At 41.7% G+C, this 14,058-nt stretch overlaps 1 protein-coding gene across 6 annotated transcripts in view; it reads left to right on the top strand.

Annotated features, from left to right (window-relative positions):
• USO1 (USO1 vesicle transport factor) overlaps nt 1-14,058 on the top strand; it is a 682,652-nt gene that overhangs the window by 524,073 nt on the left and 144,521 nt on the right. For 3 of the 6 annotated variants that reach the window (XM_086961504.1, XM_086961503.1, XM_086961507.1), the window contains exons 14-15: nt 1,278-1,298; nt 5,708-5,818. In XM_086961504.1, the coding sequence (XP_086817630.1) occupies nt 1,278-1,298; nt 5,708-5,818 (132 nt within the window). The remainder of the gene's footprint in view (nt 1-1,277; nt 1,299-5,707; nt 5,819-14,058) is intronic. The other 3 variants (XM_086961508.1, XM_086961506.1, XM_086961505.1) reach the window with 1 other exon arrangement.

The following is a 14,058-nucleotide window of genomic DNA, read 5'->3' as shown; positions in this document are numbered from 1 at the left end:
GAAGCATCAGGGGTATACCCTGAATGCAAAGGTAGCTGGGTGCGCCTGGCTGATCACAAATAACGTCTGCATCCCGATGTAAAACAGGGCATCATCCGAAATTAGGGGGAAACCCTGCCTAAGTTTTCCCTCACCACACAGAATGCGTAATGTTAATGTCAAAACTGAATACAGTGGGCCCTCCTGTTAAAGCAGGATGGTAGATACTCACGCTAGTCAGTAAATAAACATCAAGTTTGTATCCAAAATAGGGTCCCAAAAAAATTATTGGAATGGCCAGTAGTCTAGCAGGTTCAAGTAGATACCTGCATGAGTTCTGACATTCTGAAGCCCTTTGCCTCAGTCTGAGTTTCCTGGGAATTGGTTTAGTACTTTATCAGCATAAGGAGTTTACAATGTGTAGACAGGATAAAGGGATCACCTCACACTGGAACGAATCCACCACACTGGAAAACAAGTCATTAGTGCTGGTCTATGAGATCAGTGTAGGAGTCAGAAGGACACCTTTCTCTGTCAGAGTATGTCTAACCCATGTTTATCTTTCATTTTGAAGGTAGAAATGTTTAAGCTTGGGCAATTATTAGTCTGATCACAGCAATCCTTATGTGGTGTAGGTAAGGCCAGATTACACATGCTGTGTCTCTGAATGCACACAGTTTTTCAAATCATTACAGGAATTTTGCAATGCATGCTGTGAAGGCGTTATTCTTAATGCGTAAATAGTCTATCTTTCATATTTATTTTTTGTTTCTGTTCTTTAAATGGCAAGCATAATATATGGTACATACATTCTCTCTGGGGTAATGATGCTTCTCACACAGACTTCAACTAATATATTAAAAGTGTTCATGAGCAACATTTATATCTTAGAAATACTTTGTGTGGGATTTCTACGTCTGTATTTACCCCATCTGTTTTTGATAACACCTTGCTTGAACTAGCGCTCTTATCGCACATATTTATTGCACCGTGGCTCCATCAAGCATGTAGAAATTTCACTCTCCTTTGAAAGAATTAGTTTAGACTTACAATTGTGAATTATCTGATGCATCTATATAATACAATAAATGGCAGATTTGGAAATTCCCTTTTATCATTGCATGCTCATATTCCATTGTATGCTGCAAAGATTAGTTCATTTGGTCTTTTCCAGAATATTGGGGGCAGGAAAGGGGGGGGGGGTTCAGCGCATGGTTCCATATAATCTGCGTGCAGTCATTTTAATATTCTACCATTGTGGATGTCTAAAATTGAACTTTTTGCTATGTAATTTACAGGGTGATAAAATCGACAGACGGGTATGTATTTTGCTGCTTAGGTGTTTCTTGCCACTTGAAGGGCTTTGTTTGGTATTTTTTTTATTGCCTTTGGTTTCACACATTTTTAACTGCTTTCATGTGATTTTACTGACACTGCGTTTCACTGCTACTGGTTCATCCCCCTCCGAAGTCTGTTTTTGGGTTAAAAGGGACTGGAGGCAAAAGGTTGGCCTCGCCGATCATACTGGCATTTCTTGCTTTCCACTGAGGGCAGCATTCCACTCTGGCGTTGAGTTTGAATGCATTGGTATTGGTTTCAAATCGCTTCATGTTACTATTCTTTGTGGGCTCATCTAGAAAGCTATGCTTATTCCTTTTTACATTCTTGAGCATTCATTTAGAAGTTTGTTAAAAGGAAACTTGCTTTATTCCAGAATACTTTGGCAATGGCTTTTTTGGAAAGTGTTCAACGATGGAGATAATGTTTGACTTTGATGGCCTGGCCAGCTTTGCCTGGCAGGGAACAAGTGTTCTCCAGTTCCTGCATTATAGCTATAAACTACTGAAATGTGGCTGCAAGTAACAGAAGACATGTTTGTATGGGGCCATCATTTTAAAGATGTAACTTCAGCGCTTTTAAAAATCTTTATTTAGAAGCAAAGTTCAGCTCTCCCTCTTAGTACTCTAGCGCACTCTTTTAAGACTCTTTCAAGTATTCCTCATCCTTAATCTGTCTAAAGTATTATGGTACCTTATTTGAGGCCATTACCTGCTTTAAAGGTGACATCCCCTGCAAGCATGTGCTTGATGCAAAGTCATAAATATTACCTAATGTGTAAAATGCTTTTCATAACAAATTCTTTAGAATGTTAATACTGCGCACATTTATTTTGTCTGTCCATGGTTTCAAGTACTGTTGAATTGGAGTTATTTTTGTGCAGATTGCCATTAGGAATCCTAATTTTGCAACAGGGTGGCACAGTGATTTCTACATGTATGTCCACTACAAGAAGATGTGAAAAACGTACATTGCATCAGAGACCATGCACCTCGAGGCTGTTCCGACTCTGACCATCTACATTACCTATATCTGCATCTTGAAGTCCGGTCCCATGTCTATAGGGTCCAGCCTCATTGTCTGACTTTAACTCCCATTCCTGTGGAGTGAGATTGAATTTGAATTAGATTTTCCTTCATTCATGACTTGCAGCTTATTGAGGAGGATAAATTAGACACTTTCCACTACTACTTGGCCAAATGTTATGTGGATGGCTTCACAGCTGGAATCACTAAATGTCACCTCTTTCCGTGTCTGTTAATCTCTCCAGTAGTGTGATTAGCATATTTGAGAAAGACATTCTTTGAGATGCCAGAAGAAAAGTTTCAACTTTAGATCAGTTGCTACTAAACACAAAATATTAATGTGAAGTATCTAAGTTTCCTTTCTCAAGGGCCCAAGAGTCTCTTGAAAACCTATTGAAGACACTGGCCAAAAATCTTGAGTGGGTGTTGGTCAAAGCCTTGTGCCTAGAACCACAAATTAAAATTCTTTAAAACATGCTTTCCTATTGTCCCTCGGATTCCACATGAGTGAAGGCTGATAGAAAAGATGATCCATTTGGAAATCAGTTTTGCCCCTAGGTCATATTTTTAGCATTGTATTACAGTGCATATCTCATATTGGGTGTTGCCAGTGGAAAACTGAATTGGCAGAAGCCTTGAGTTCGAGAGCACCCTTCGACAGCCGAGCCGATGTTGATGATCTGTTCTTGCCAATGGCTGAACACTGTCACTGCACATTAAATATGTCCTGCCTTGTTGCGCAAATTGTCCAGGGAAATTGTAATTTACCAATGACACTGTTATAGAAAATTCAGCAAATACATGCTACCATAGAATTGTTCCCGGTCTCTAGTGCTCCTGTATCTCCTCTGTAAGAGATTACGTATTCAAACCATGTCAAAAACACTTAGTGGATGCTCAGTACTTAACTCGATTCATCTTTTTGACATAGGCTCTGATAGGTATTTTATTGTGTTTTCTTTTGGGGGAATATTCCCGTTTACTTCCAGGAGAGCCTAAGCTGCCCATGAATAGAGAAAGACTGATGATTATCTACTTTAGGCCTAATGGTCTGATCTGCCATCATATTAACTACTAATCAATGCATATTTTCAAGGTCCTTTGAGTATGTCGAAGTCCACTACTGCAGGGTGTATCCTAATTTAACTCTAACACCTCAATGACTGGATTCAGGTCAATAAAGATGACCAGATATTGATGACTTTGGCATTTCTATAAACACATGTAACTTTTAGTGGCTGTCCAACATTAGGGCACGGAAATGCTTGTTGGCATCTATAGTCCAATTTGCATCTGTTTAGAGAATACTGTCCGGAGTGTTGTAAGTGGCTTCTTAAAAACTGGTTTATGAATTGGTGATTAAACCCCTGGGTTTTCTTGCTATGTTGCAGTGCCGAGAAAAGAAGCCCTGGTTTCTGAAATATACTACATAGATGGGTGTCCTGGCATGCTCAATTTAGCTTTGAGGAGTCAAGCTGTTGTGCACAGAAAATTGTGGTTAATAGTGATGATACCAAAGATGATGAGTAACCGGAGTTCAATAATGATTAGAAAAATAGTTTTTGCTCACACTTTAGTACAATTTTGCTTTGCTGAGATTACTAGCAGGGTCAGGAATTCCTCTTCAGCTTCTTCATGGATTTAGATAGGGGATCTTGCATTTGAAGTCCCTCTAACCCTTTCCTGAACTGGCTGGCCTGGGGTGTCAGGTCGACTCACTCTGTGGAAACCTGTTGTGGCGATAGTTGAGAACATGTTTGCAATAATCCAGTCTCTTGTTTTGTGTGGACTTATAATCATGATGAAAAAAAGGGAAACACATTGCCTATATGGAACCTGTTACATTTTGTCCATTATCCCTTGCTCATTACGAGCCTGTAAGCACTGCTCCACCAAATAGTGGGACTGGGGGAAATAAATGTGATAATGGTTTACGTGGAAATTTTCTCTCCTGTTGCCTACCACATACAGTAGCTTATGTCCTATCTGGTTTCCTTCTCATGCCCTGTGAGGGTGCATGCCATTCTCATTTTCTTTATTTTAAAGCGAACTCCGTCCTGTGTCACACATGTTCCTTTTTGAGTCATTACACGCCTTATAATTTGACTGCTTCAATCTGTTGCATGCACATCACTTCACATCTGGATTATGCCAATAGTTTGTATGTAGGGGCTCCTGCATACCTATGCCACCGACTACAAGTCATTCAGAATGCGGCGGCTAGATTGATTTGTCATGTCCGCTATCGGCATTCCATCTCCCCTTACCTGAAGAAGTTACACTGGCTTCAAATCACCTACCGCATACAGTTCAAAGCCCTGGTCCTAGCCTTCAGAGCGCTCAATGCCCTCGGGCCACGCTATCTTAGAGATAGACTGAAGCAGGTACACTCTGTCCGCTCTTTAACATCCAACCACCTCCGTCTCATACTACCTCCCTGTTTTCATCGTTCAAGAAGAGGTGGTAGAGCTTTTGCTGTAGTCACCGCCAAGCTGTGGAATTCTCTACCGCTTGACCTTAGACTTATCGAATCAGAATGTCTGTTTAGATCCTAGCTAAAAACATACCTGTTCTCACGCTGCTAGTTGTCTAATCCCTGCTGTCTCTGTTCTCAGCGCCAGGACACCCCCGGCGGGGGTAGCCGTGCGCTTTATCAAATTCCATAATAATAATAATAATAATAATAATGATGATTAAATAATGGTGTAAAAAATTAACCCAATGATTAATGTTAACTTGTCCTCCAGGAAGCTACATTTACAGAACCAGTAGATGTAACTAAATTGATTGCTACATGCTAGAATGCATCTCGAGCTAAGCTAAATCCTTCCACGTTAACTACAGGATGGGGCCCTGCTCTTGAAGTCTGTGTAACAGACAAACTGTCAATTCATTGCTATTGGCTGAATACTGTGTTGAAACCCAGAACAATAAGAAGTGACAGCCCCAAATGTATTACTTGTAAATTGGTTGCAAAACAAATTTCTGTTTGCCATGTGTTCATAGTAAAAAGTCAGTCCTTAAAGTTAAAGTATACATACATATTCTGGTGGGTTCTGGTGAAATCAGTCAGTCTAGCATTGTTCTTTGTTTTTTTGTATGGTTGTGTACTCATACCAATAATTGCATCAGTACTAATCTATGTATTCAGTTTTTTGATCCGCAATGATCTTAATTTCTTTACCTTGACTTGCAGTATGTTGTGGCTCATAGACTAACCATATATTTTGTATGGCTATTTCATAAGCAGTTGTCACGCAAAACATTATATTTTATTCATTCAGTGCCTGACTTTAAATTCTTAGGTCCATGAGTCTTATTTTAATGCACTCTGTAATACATTTATGCACATATTATTTTCACAGGGAAGCAAGGTACAGACAAGAGTTGGGCTATTAATGTTACTGTGTACCTGGTTAAGTAACTGTCCCATTGCAGTTGCACATTTTCTTCATAATCCAAGAAATGTTCCATTTGTATCCTTTTACTCCCATCATTAACTGTGGTGTATGTTTGAGCACTCCCATATTATTCATGGTTTATACATTGCCACTGTTCACAGCCTAATTGTTCTTTCTCTTTTATTTCAGCTTTAAACTCCAAATGTTAGCGCCTCATAATCTAATTATTTTCAAGTTTGAGTGTGTTGTTTTAAAGGGTTTAATTTTGTTTGAAAATATAGTGTGGGGTAATTTCTTTGGTCCTTGGGACATCAGTGATTGTTTGCATCCCTGGTTGGTTTATCACTGATGTTTCAGAACAACAGAAACCATAGAACTCCATTTGGGCAACCAAGCACCATCCTTTGTACTTGTATCTAATAGGCGTTGAAGTTGAGGAGTCATCAGCTTTGCTCCAGGTGGTGTTACAGGATTTAGAACACAGATGCTCTAAGACAGCAGAAAGTACTTTCAATCAAGTCATTGTCCAGCCAGCTTTAAAGAATGCCTTTATTTTTATGTTTTATGTTTTATTGTTCCACAGTAAAGCACTCCGACAATACAGCTTATAGCAATAACACATATTCATACTTGGTCAACAAAAGCACCCCAAATACTCAAACCAATCTTTTTTTTTTTTTACACCCTTAACAGAAAATAGGCTAAATTCTAAATTAAACAAATTATACACTTTAGCCCGTCATACCTCAGATGGAGGGGGTTCAATTTGAAGCCTCTTAGAAGCAATACACAATCGAGCGACGGTCATTGCTACAAAAATCAAATAGCGATATTCATATTGTATTGTAAAGGCTCTTCTACTGCGCATGGCTACTCGGGAGCATCCCAGCGCTTAGGACTGACCAAAGGGAAATGGATTGCAGAAGATGCGGAGGCCCAGACTCTAGATCCTGGGAAACAGGACAGTTTTTAGCTTCTTTCAAAATACAAGTAAGTTAGGCTCTTGTCGGAGGGATGGAGGAAGAGCATTCCATAACTTAGCCGCATTATACGAGAAAAGACGGCCCCCTGTGCGGGCCCTATTAATCCTGGGAATTGCTAAAAGGTTTTGCTGATTAGAGCGAAGATTCCTAGATGGTTTATATGGCCTAATCATGTCATCCAGGATGGGGGGGCCTCTCCCATAGAGTGCTTTGTGGACCGTACAAAGGGTTTTGAAGTGAACCCGCTCCCTTATCGGAAGCCAATGCAAAGTGCTCAACGCGGGTCTAGCTGATGTGCGGTAGCTAGCACCCGTAAGTAGCCTCGCTACAGAGTTCTGGGCGACCTGGAGTTGCCGAATAACCGAAACCGGGGCTCCTAGATAAAGCGCATTTCCATAGTCCAGCCTAGATAGAATAAGGGACTGGACTATGGTTTTCTTGGCTTTTTCGGGTAGCTGAAGAAGGATTTTGCGGATTGTCTTCAACAATCCAAAGCAAGTAGCTACTGTCTTCCTTGCCTGGGTTTTGAATGACAGCTCCGCGTCCAGCCAAAATCCAAGGCTCTTAATCGCCGTCTTTGGAGTGGGCCCAGGCCCCATGCAGGAAGGCCGAAGTGTCAAGTTATTAAATGTGGCTCGTTTCCCCAATAACATCAGCTCAGTTTCCCCCCCATTCAACTTAAGGTGGGATGAGTCCATCCATTTTGCAACTGCCTCCAGGCAGTTGCAAAGATTGGTCGGAAGAGGCTCTACCTGATTTAAGGAGACAACTAGCTGGGTGTCATCAGCGTAGCTTACTAATTGGATTCCAAAGTGTGCCACTACTTCTGCCAGAGGCGCCATGTACACATTGAACAGTGTGGGGCTAAGGGAGGAGCCCTGTGGCACCCCACACTGTAATGGTACTGGAAGGGAACAGCTGTTCTCCGAAAAGACCTTAAAAAAATCTATCACTAAGAAAAGACTCGAACCACATAAGGGCCTTGCCCGTGACCCCGATCCTTCCAAGGCGAGCTAGGAGGACACGGTGGTTAACCGTGTCAAAGGCGGCACTGAGGTTCAGAAGGATAATGGCCGTGCTGCCACCAGCGTTCAGAATCCTCCTGGAATCCTCAACCACCCTCAACAGTGCTGTCTCGGTTCCCTGTCCTCTCCGGAACCCTGTTTGAGTTGGGTGGAGCAAGTCGTGGGTCTCTAAAAAAGATGCCAGCTGTTTGTTCACCCATTTTTCGGTCAGCTTACTGATGCCAGGGAGAAGGGAAATGGGGAGATAGTTAGAAAAATCGTCAGGGTCAAGGTTTTTTTTTTTTAACAGAGCCCTGACCATGGCCAGCTTCCAATCTCGTGGCACAGTGCCTGACTCAATCGAAGTGTTGACTAGGTTGATGATGTGCGTACTGATGTGGCGCAGAGCCGAGTTTAAGATGGTCATAGGGGCAGGATTGAGCGGGGAGCCGCTCTTTATGGAATTAATGAGAGGGGGTAAAAGTTCTGCACTGAGGGGGAGAAGAGAGAAAGGTGAGGCGAGATGGAGTCAGTGCCACCTACCAGAGGGGAAGTTAATTCAGCCATGGGTAGGGGGGAAGGGAGAGGAGGATTTTTTGAATTTTGGCGGCAAAAAGATGTGCTAATTCGTCGCAACAAACACCAGATTCATCAGAGGATAATGATGATGATGGCGGGTCCGGGGCTTTTAACAAAGATTTGACTATCTTAAACATCTCTCTCGGGGCGTTGGCGGAAGCCTCAATTTTTTCTGCATAAAAGGTGGATTTGGCCATGTTAAGGGCAGATTTATATTTCTTTATGGTAGATCTGTATTTATTTTTCTTCTCCTCATCAAAATATTTCCGCCACTGCCTCTCCTCCCGTTTACATTCCTGTTTAAGGGACCTTAGGTCCGAATTAAACCAGGGTTGTTAAGTGGGGCCTTTCTTGTTTGTGATAAATTTTTTTGGGAGCACGGTATCCAACGACTGTTCAATCCATTGAGAGAAGTCTTTGTTTGCCCTATCTATGTCCTGATTACCCAGAGGCTCGCTCTTCTTCAGTATTTCTAGCCAATCATTTAGCTCTAATTTCGTCCAGCGCCTACCTAAGGCTTTGTGAGAAGGTTTAGTTTAACTGGATCTGTGTGCCTTCCATATGAAGGGAATAACCATATGGTCTGACCAAGGGATCGAATATGGCTCAGCTGAAATTAATTCCGCAATGTTTGAAAATATGGGATCTAAAAGGTTCCCTTTGGAGTGAGTGGGATGTGAAACTATTAAGCTCAATTCACAAGAGGCTAAATCCTTAGTCAGTTCCATTGCGGTGATATCTGAGAGATTATTAAATGGAGATTCAAGTCTCCCAGCACTATAAAATTAGAAACCGTACTAGCTAAATCTAGAGTAGTTTCGATTAGTCCTTCCAGAAATTGTCCTATCGGGCCAGGTGGACGATAGATCAAAAGACCTGAGAATGACAGTTCTGGAGATAGTGTGATAGAAAATTGCGCACTCTCACAATCTGGAGTAGAACTATCAGTCATACGACAGATTAGATGATCCCTATAAAGAATGGCGATCCCTCCTCCAACCTTGGACACTCTGTCCCTGTGTTGGATCAGGTATCCAGGGGGGAGAGCCTGGACGATATCTGGGCCAGAATTGGATCCAAGCCACGTTTCAGTTAAAAAAAGGATGTCGAGGTCCAGATCTTGAATTAAAAGGGAGATTTCGATTGCATGTTCTGGTAATGAACGGCAGTTTACCAATGCCATTTTCAGATCTACCTCTATTTTCCTTGTGTTATCAACCACCTCCGTCGCCCTAAAAGGACAATGTTGACATGAGAAGCGGTGGAGCGCAAGGTCCACAGAGTGACTGCAAGAAGATGGAAGTACCCCCTTTAGGGCAAGAAGTGTCGAGCGGGAGTATGTTTGTAGGGGGGCGGTTAGTGGGGCAGAGGTCCTGGTCCCTGGGCCCGACCGTGCGCGAACGGGCGAAAACGGGCTTACCTCTGGCGCACCTCCGGCGCGCCATCAGTGCGCCCACTGCGCGCCGTCATGGCCATTAAAATATATAGGTGGTGAAAACCCGGCCCAAAGACTAGAGCGCCTCCCAGCCTATGGCGGCCACTGGTGTAAGGCCTGCCTCACCAGCCAAGATGGAGCTGTTGTGTGGGGGGATTGAGTGTTCCCACTCAAGCGGCGGGTGCCCAAATCAAATTTTACAGTGCAGGTAAGTGGGGGATGTGAGCCTGATAAAAAGAGGCGATTTCCAAATATACGGTGATTTTTTTAAAAAGTGATCACAGTCACAGATGAATACTGCCTGCGTCCTTGTAGAGAGTTCCAGCAGGACAAGTAAAGGCTCCCGCTCAACGCGTTGCACAGAGTTCGTAATCGCCTCTGAAGTCCAATAACACTACCAAGCAGGCAGTGTAATTCCACTGGTCGTGAGCAAAACTAGAAACCAAAATGAACAATAAAGTTTCTTCAAGAAATCCAAAGAACAGTCCACTCGTGTAATTTGTCCAGTAGCCACACGAGTTCTAAATGCTGAGAAAGAGTCGATGTGGAATTTCCCAGCGTCTCACAAAAAACGGCATTTCAGGTAACAGAGGGTGCAGCGATATTAAAACGTTGTTCGTGGTCTGCCCATCGGTTTAAATAAAGTTGAAGTAGGCTGAGAGCAGACAAACAAAAAAAGACGGAACGCTTCAACCCATTTAAATGAAGACAGCACGGGGACACGGAAATTAAACTAAACTGAGAATTCTCCAAGAGCAAAAACACTCTTGCTCTCACAAATAAAAGGAACAAAACCGTGTCTGAGGCTAAATGCTTTACACACGGCGCGGTCTCCAGAAGCCGATAATCCAAGGCGGGGAACACGGGGAATTCATACAATGAAGTACCTTTATCAATTTCCGACCCCATCCCTAATAACATTATCGCAGGTGTAATCCTCAGCGGGCTGTCAATAATTATACTCATAAATTTCTCTCTTTCCATACTGAATCTGGACAAGTTGTGGCAGCTAAAAAAACATGTAAACTATCAGCATTATCTGCCTGGCAGCGAAAACATTTCCCATCATAAACTCCCCCCACTTAAACATATGAGCAGGGGTATAATACAAATCAAACACGGTCTTAAAGAATTTCACTTTCAAATTAGCAGACATTAACACAACCCTAGATCTAGCAATGGCCTCCTCAATATATATGTTCTGTTCTCCTAAAACCTTAGACCATTTGGCATTATTTTTCTCTAAATCATCTGATCTATATGATAACATTAACTTGTACAACATCCCTATTTGTTCATGCCGCTATACCGCTTCGATTCAGAAAAGGGGGTGGTGATGGACAGAGTATCTGAATTAAGCAGACAACTCCTACCCAGTCCAAAGATCAGGGCTTTATCCATCACCGTTTTTTTGCTCATTGCACCATCCCAGCTCAGAACCTGGCTACATGCAAATTAGTCTGTCCCTGGCCCAGTGCATCATGGGAACAGGGCAGACCAAACTACCAAGCCAATTCTTATACTGGAAAGGAAACAAGCTTCCGGGGACCGGTTTCTGGCATTACAGCCGTCTTCGGCCCGGCTTGCTTGAATCCTGATGGTGCATCTGTGTTTTTGTCACATTAAGTGTATAGCTAGATAACCTGGCCAAATGATATTGCTAATTGCTCAATCTCTTGGAGTGCAAGCATTGGATCAGCCGAAGTCACTGCGATGTCATCCGCATAGGCAAATACAGAAAAGGGGATATCATTACATAAAAAGGCTTAATACGAGGATTATTGGCTAACTGTTTAACAAAAGGATTAATGTACAAAGCAAACAAAAGTGGAGAACAGGGGCAACCTTGCCTGGTACCTCTAGTAATTTTAACAGCATCTGATAATAGCCCCATAGCAGCAATTCCACCAATCGGTTCAGTATATAATACCTGTAGGGCAGTCAGAAATCCCTGTCCAAAACCAATATCACGCATCAATTGCGATAAATACCCCCACACCACCCGATCTAATGCTTTCTCTGCATCCAATAAAACGAATCCTAAATCTCGTTTTTCCGTATGGGCAACATCAAACAATGTAATTACTTTATTTACATGGGTAGTAGTCCCACGAGAAGGTATAAACCCATGTTGGTTTACAGACACTAAGGAGCTAATAACCTTGGATAAACAATTTGCCAGTATCTTGGAGTATATTTTACTGTCAAAGTTCAGTAAAGAAATTGGGCGGTATGATCCAACCAGCTCCGGGTCTCTGCCCTTCTTACAAAACACCACTATAGTAGCTTCAGCCCATGATTTAGGGGCATCATCCTTCTGGCCAGAATGAAGCATATTTAACATTTCATCCTTTAAAGGATGAAAAAAAAGTTTGTAAACCTCGGTCGGGATCTTGTCAGGACCAGCCGCTTTTCCTACTGCAAGATCTTTTATTGCCACTTCTAACTCTGACATTGTGATTGGGCTTTCCAATTGTTCTTCTACTAATCTAGGAATAATATTCCCTCCTTCAGAAATACACTATAATTAACCCCCACCTTATCCTGTTGCGTATATAAATGGGTAGAGAACTGATGAAAAATAGATAAAATCTGTTGAGGATCCTGACATATTTGACCATGCTTATCCTTAATGGACATTATTGCTCGAGATGACTCTTTTATACGTAAGTGTAAGGCCAAGGATCTCCCCACTGTTTCTCCAAATTCATGATTTTCCTTTTTATAAACTAAATACTTTTTGGCACTCTCAATATTCCACAAGCCTTGAATTTTAGCCTGCGCACTTGCAACCGAGTTTTCTAACTCCATAATATTATTTCTTTGCTTTAAAATCCCACTGGTTAAATTACCCTCAGCTTCTCTCAAAGCATCATACATTCCTTGTAGCTTTAATCTGATTTTCCTTTGCTGGTGGAGTCCAAAATTAAAAACTTCACCACAAAAACAAGCTTTAAATGTATCCCAAATAACTGCAATATGAGTCGAATGCTAATTATTGTCAAAAAAATCCTTCATCCAATGACCCATATATTCTCTAAACTCATCATTAAAACAAAGTTTCCGGTCGAATGAAAATGTTTTAGGTGACATCTTCCCGCCTGATATACTCCATTCCAGAACAATTGGGGCATGGTCAGAAGAAATCCTGGGATATAATTGGACTGAGACCCCAACTAGAGAAGTAGTGGATGCAAAAAAATAATCTAAACGAACTAACTTTTTATGGGGAAAAGAGTAAAATGTATAGCCCGGATCTTTAGGATTCAACTTTCCCCATACATCAGTCAGTCCATGATCATCAACCAAATGATATAAAGCTTTAAATACACGTGGTTTACGCCCTTTATATCTTTGAGGCCCACCCAGTAACTCTGGATTAGCCAAGTTAATGCTTATATCCCACATATAACCAAGGGTCTTCCCCAAGTAGCCAACTCTAAATTCAATTCCTCCAAAATTTCTGCCTCATCTAAGTTACAGCCATAAATGGTGCAAACAGTAAGTTTACTCTCCCTGGATCCACATTCAACAATGGCCCAGCGCCCTAAGTTATCAGCCAACAACTTACAAACAGGCTGTATGTTTGATTTGGCCAAAATGGCCACACCCCGAGTCATATGAGGTTGCTTAGAGGCCGTCAGCAATGAAAAACCCAACTCTTTTAAGATATACCGTCTGGGCCAGGGTATATGCGTCTCTTGAAGACAAACCAATTCTGGCTGAATAACTCGCAGTTCAGCAGCTACCTTCTTCCTTTTAGATAAATCATTAAGACCGGAAACATTCAACAAACATCATTTTATCCCTTTAGGAATCATAATGACAATGTAATGATGGCATCTCCCTTATACACACATTGACAATAATACATTGTCTACACATACATGTTCCCATTATGACCAAATCAAGATTTTTATTTTTGATAATGTTCTTCAGAGTACTTTTAACTGTGGATTTTTTCCCATTTTTACCCCACCAAACTGCCCAACCCAATCCCCCCACTCCCCCCCCCCCTAAAGAATGCCTTAAAATAAAATATGGAAAAGTAAAGCAGTTAAAATGAAGATCAACACAAAAAGTAAGAGTTTTTAAGCACCTTCTAAGGCTGAAGTATCTCACCAAATACAAGTAATACACTCAATGTGATACAAGGCTACCAATCACAATAAGGGGCCCTCCTAGCTATTGTTATACCATACGTAATTGTTTGGATGTTCTCTGCAATCTTCAGGAACCTGTGATTGTTACTCAATAATTTCACTGCAGCCAAGATGCAGAACGACTAGACAGATGCTACACTGCATGAAGTTA

Source organism: Lissotriton vulgaris, chromosome 3_1, assembly GCF_964263255.1.
Source record: "Lissotriton vulgaris chromosome 3_1, aLisVul1.2, whole genome shotgun sequence".
Lineage (NCBI taxonomy): Eukaryota > Metazoa > Chordata > Amphibia > Caudata > Salamandridae > Lissotriton > Lissotriton vulgaris.
This window is presented reverse-complemented; position numbering and strand designations above follow the sequence as displayed.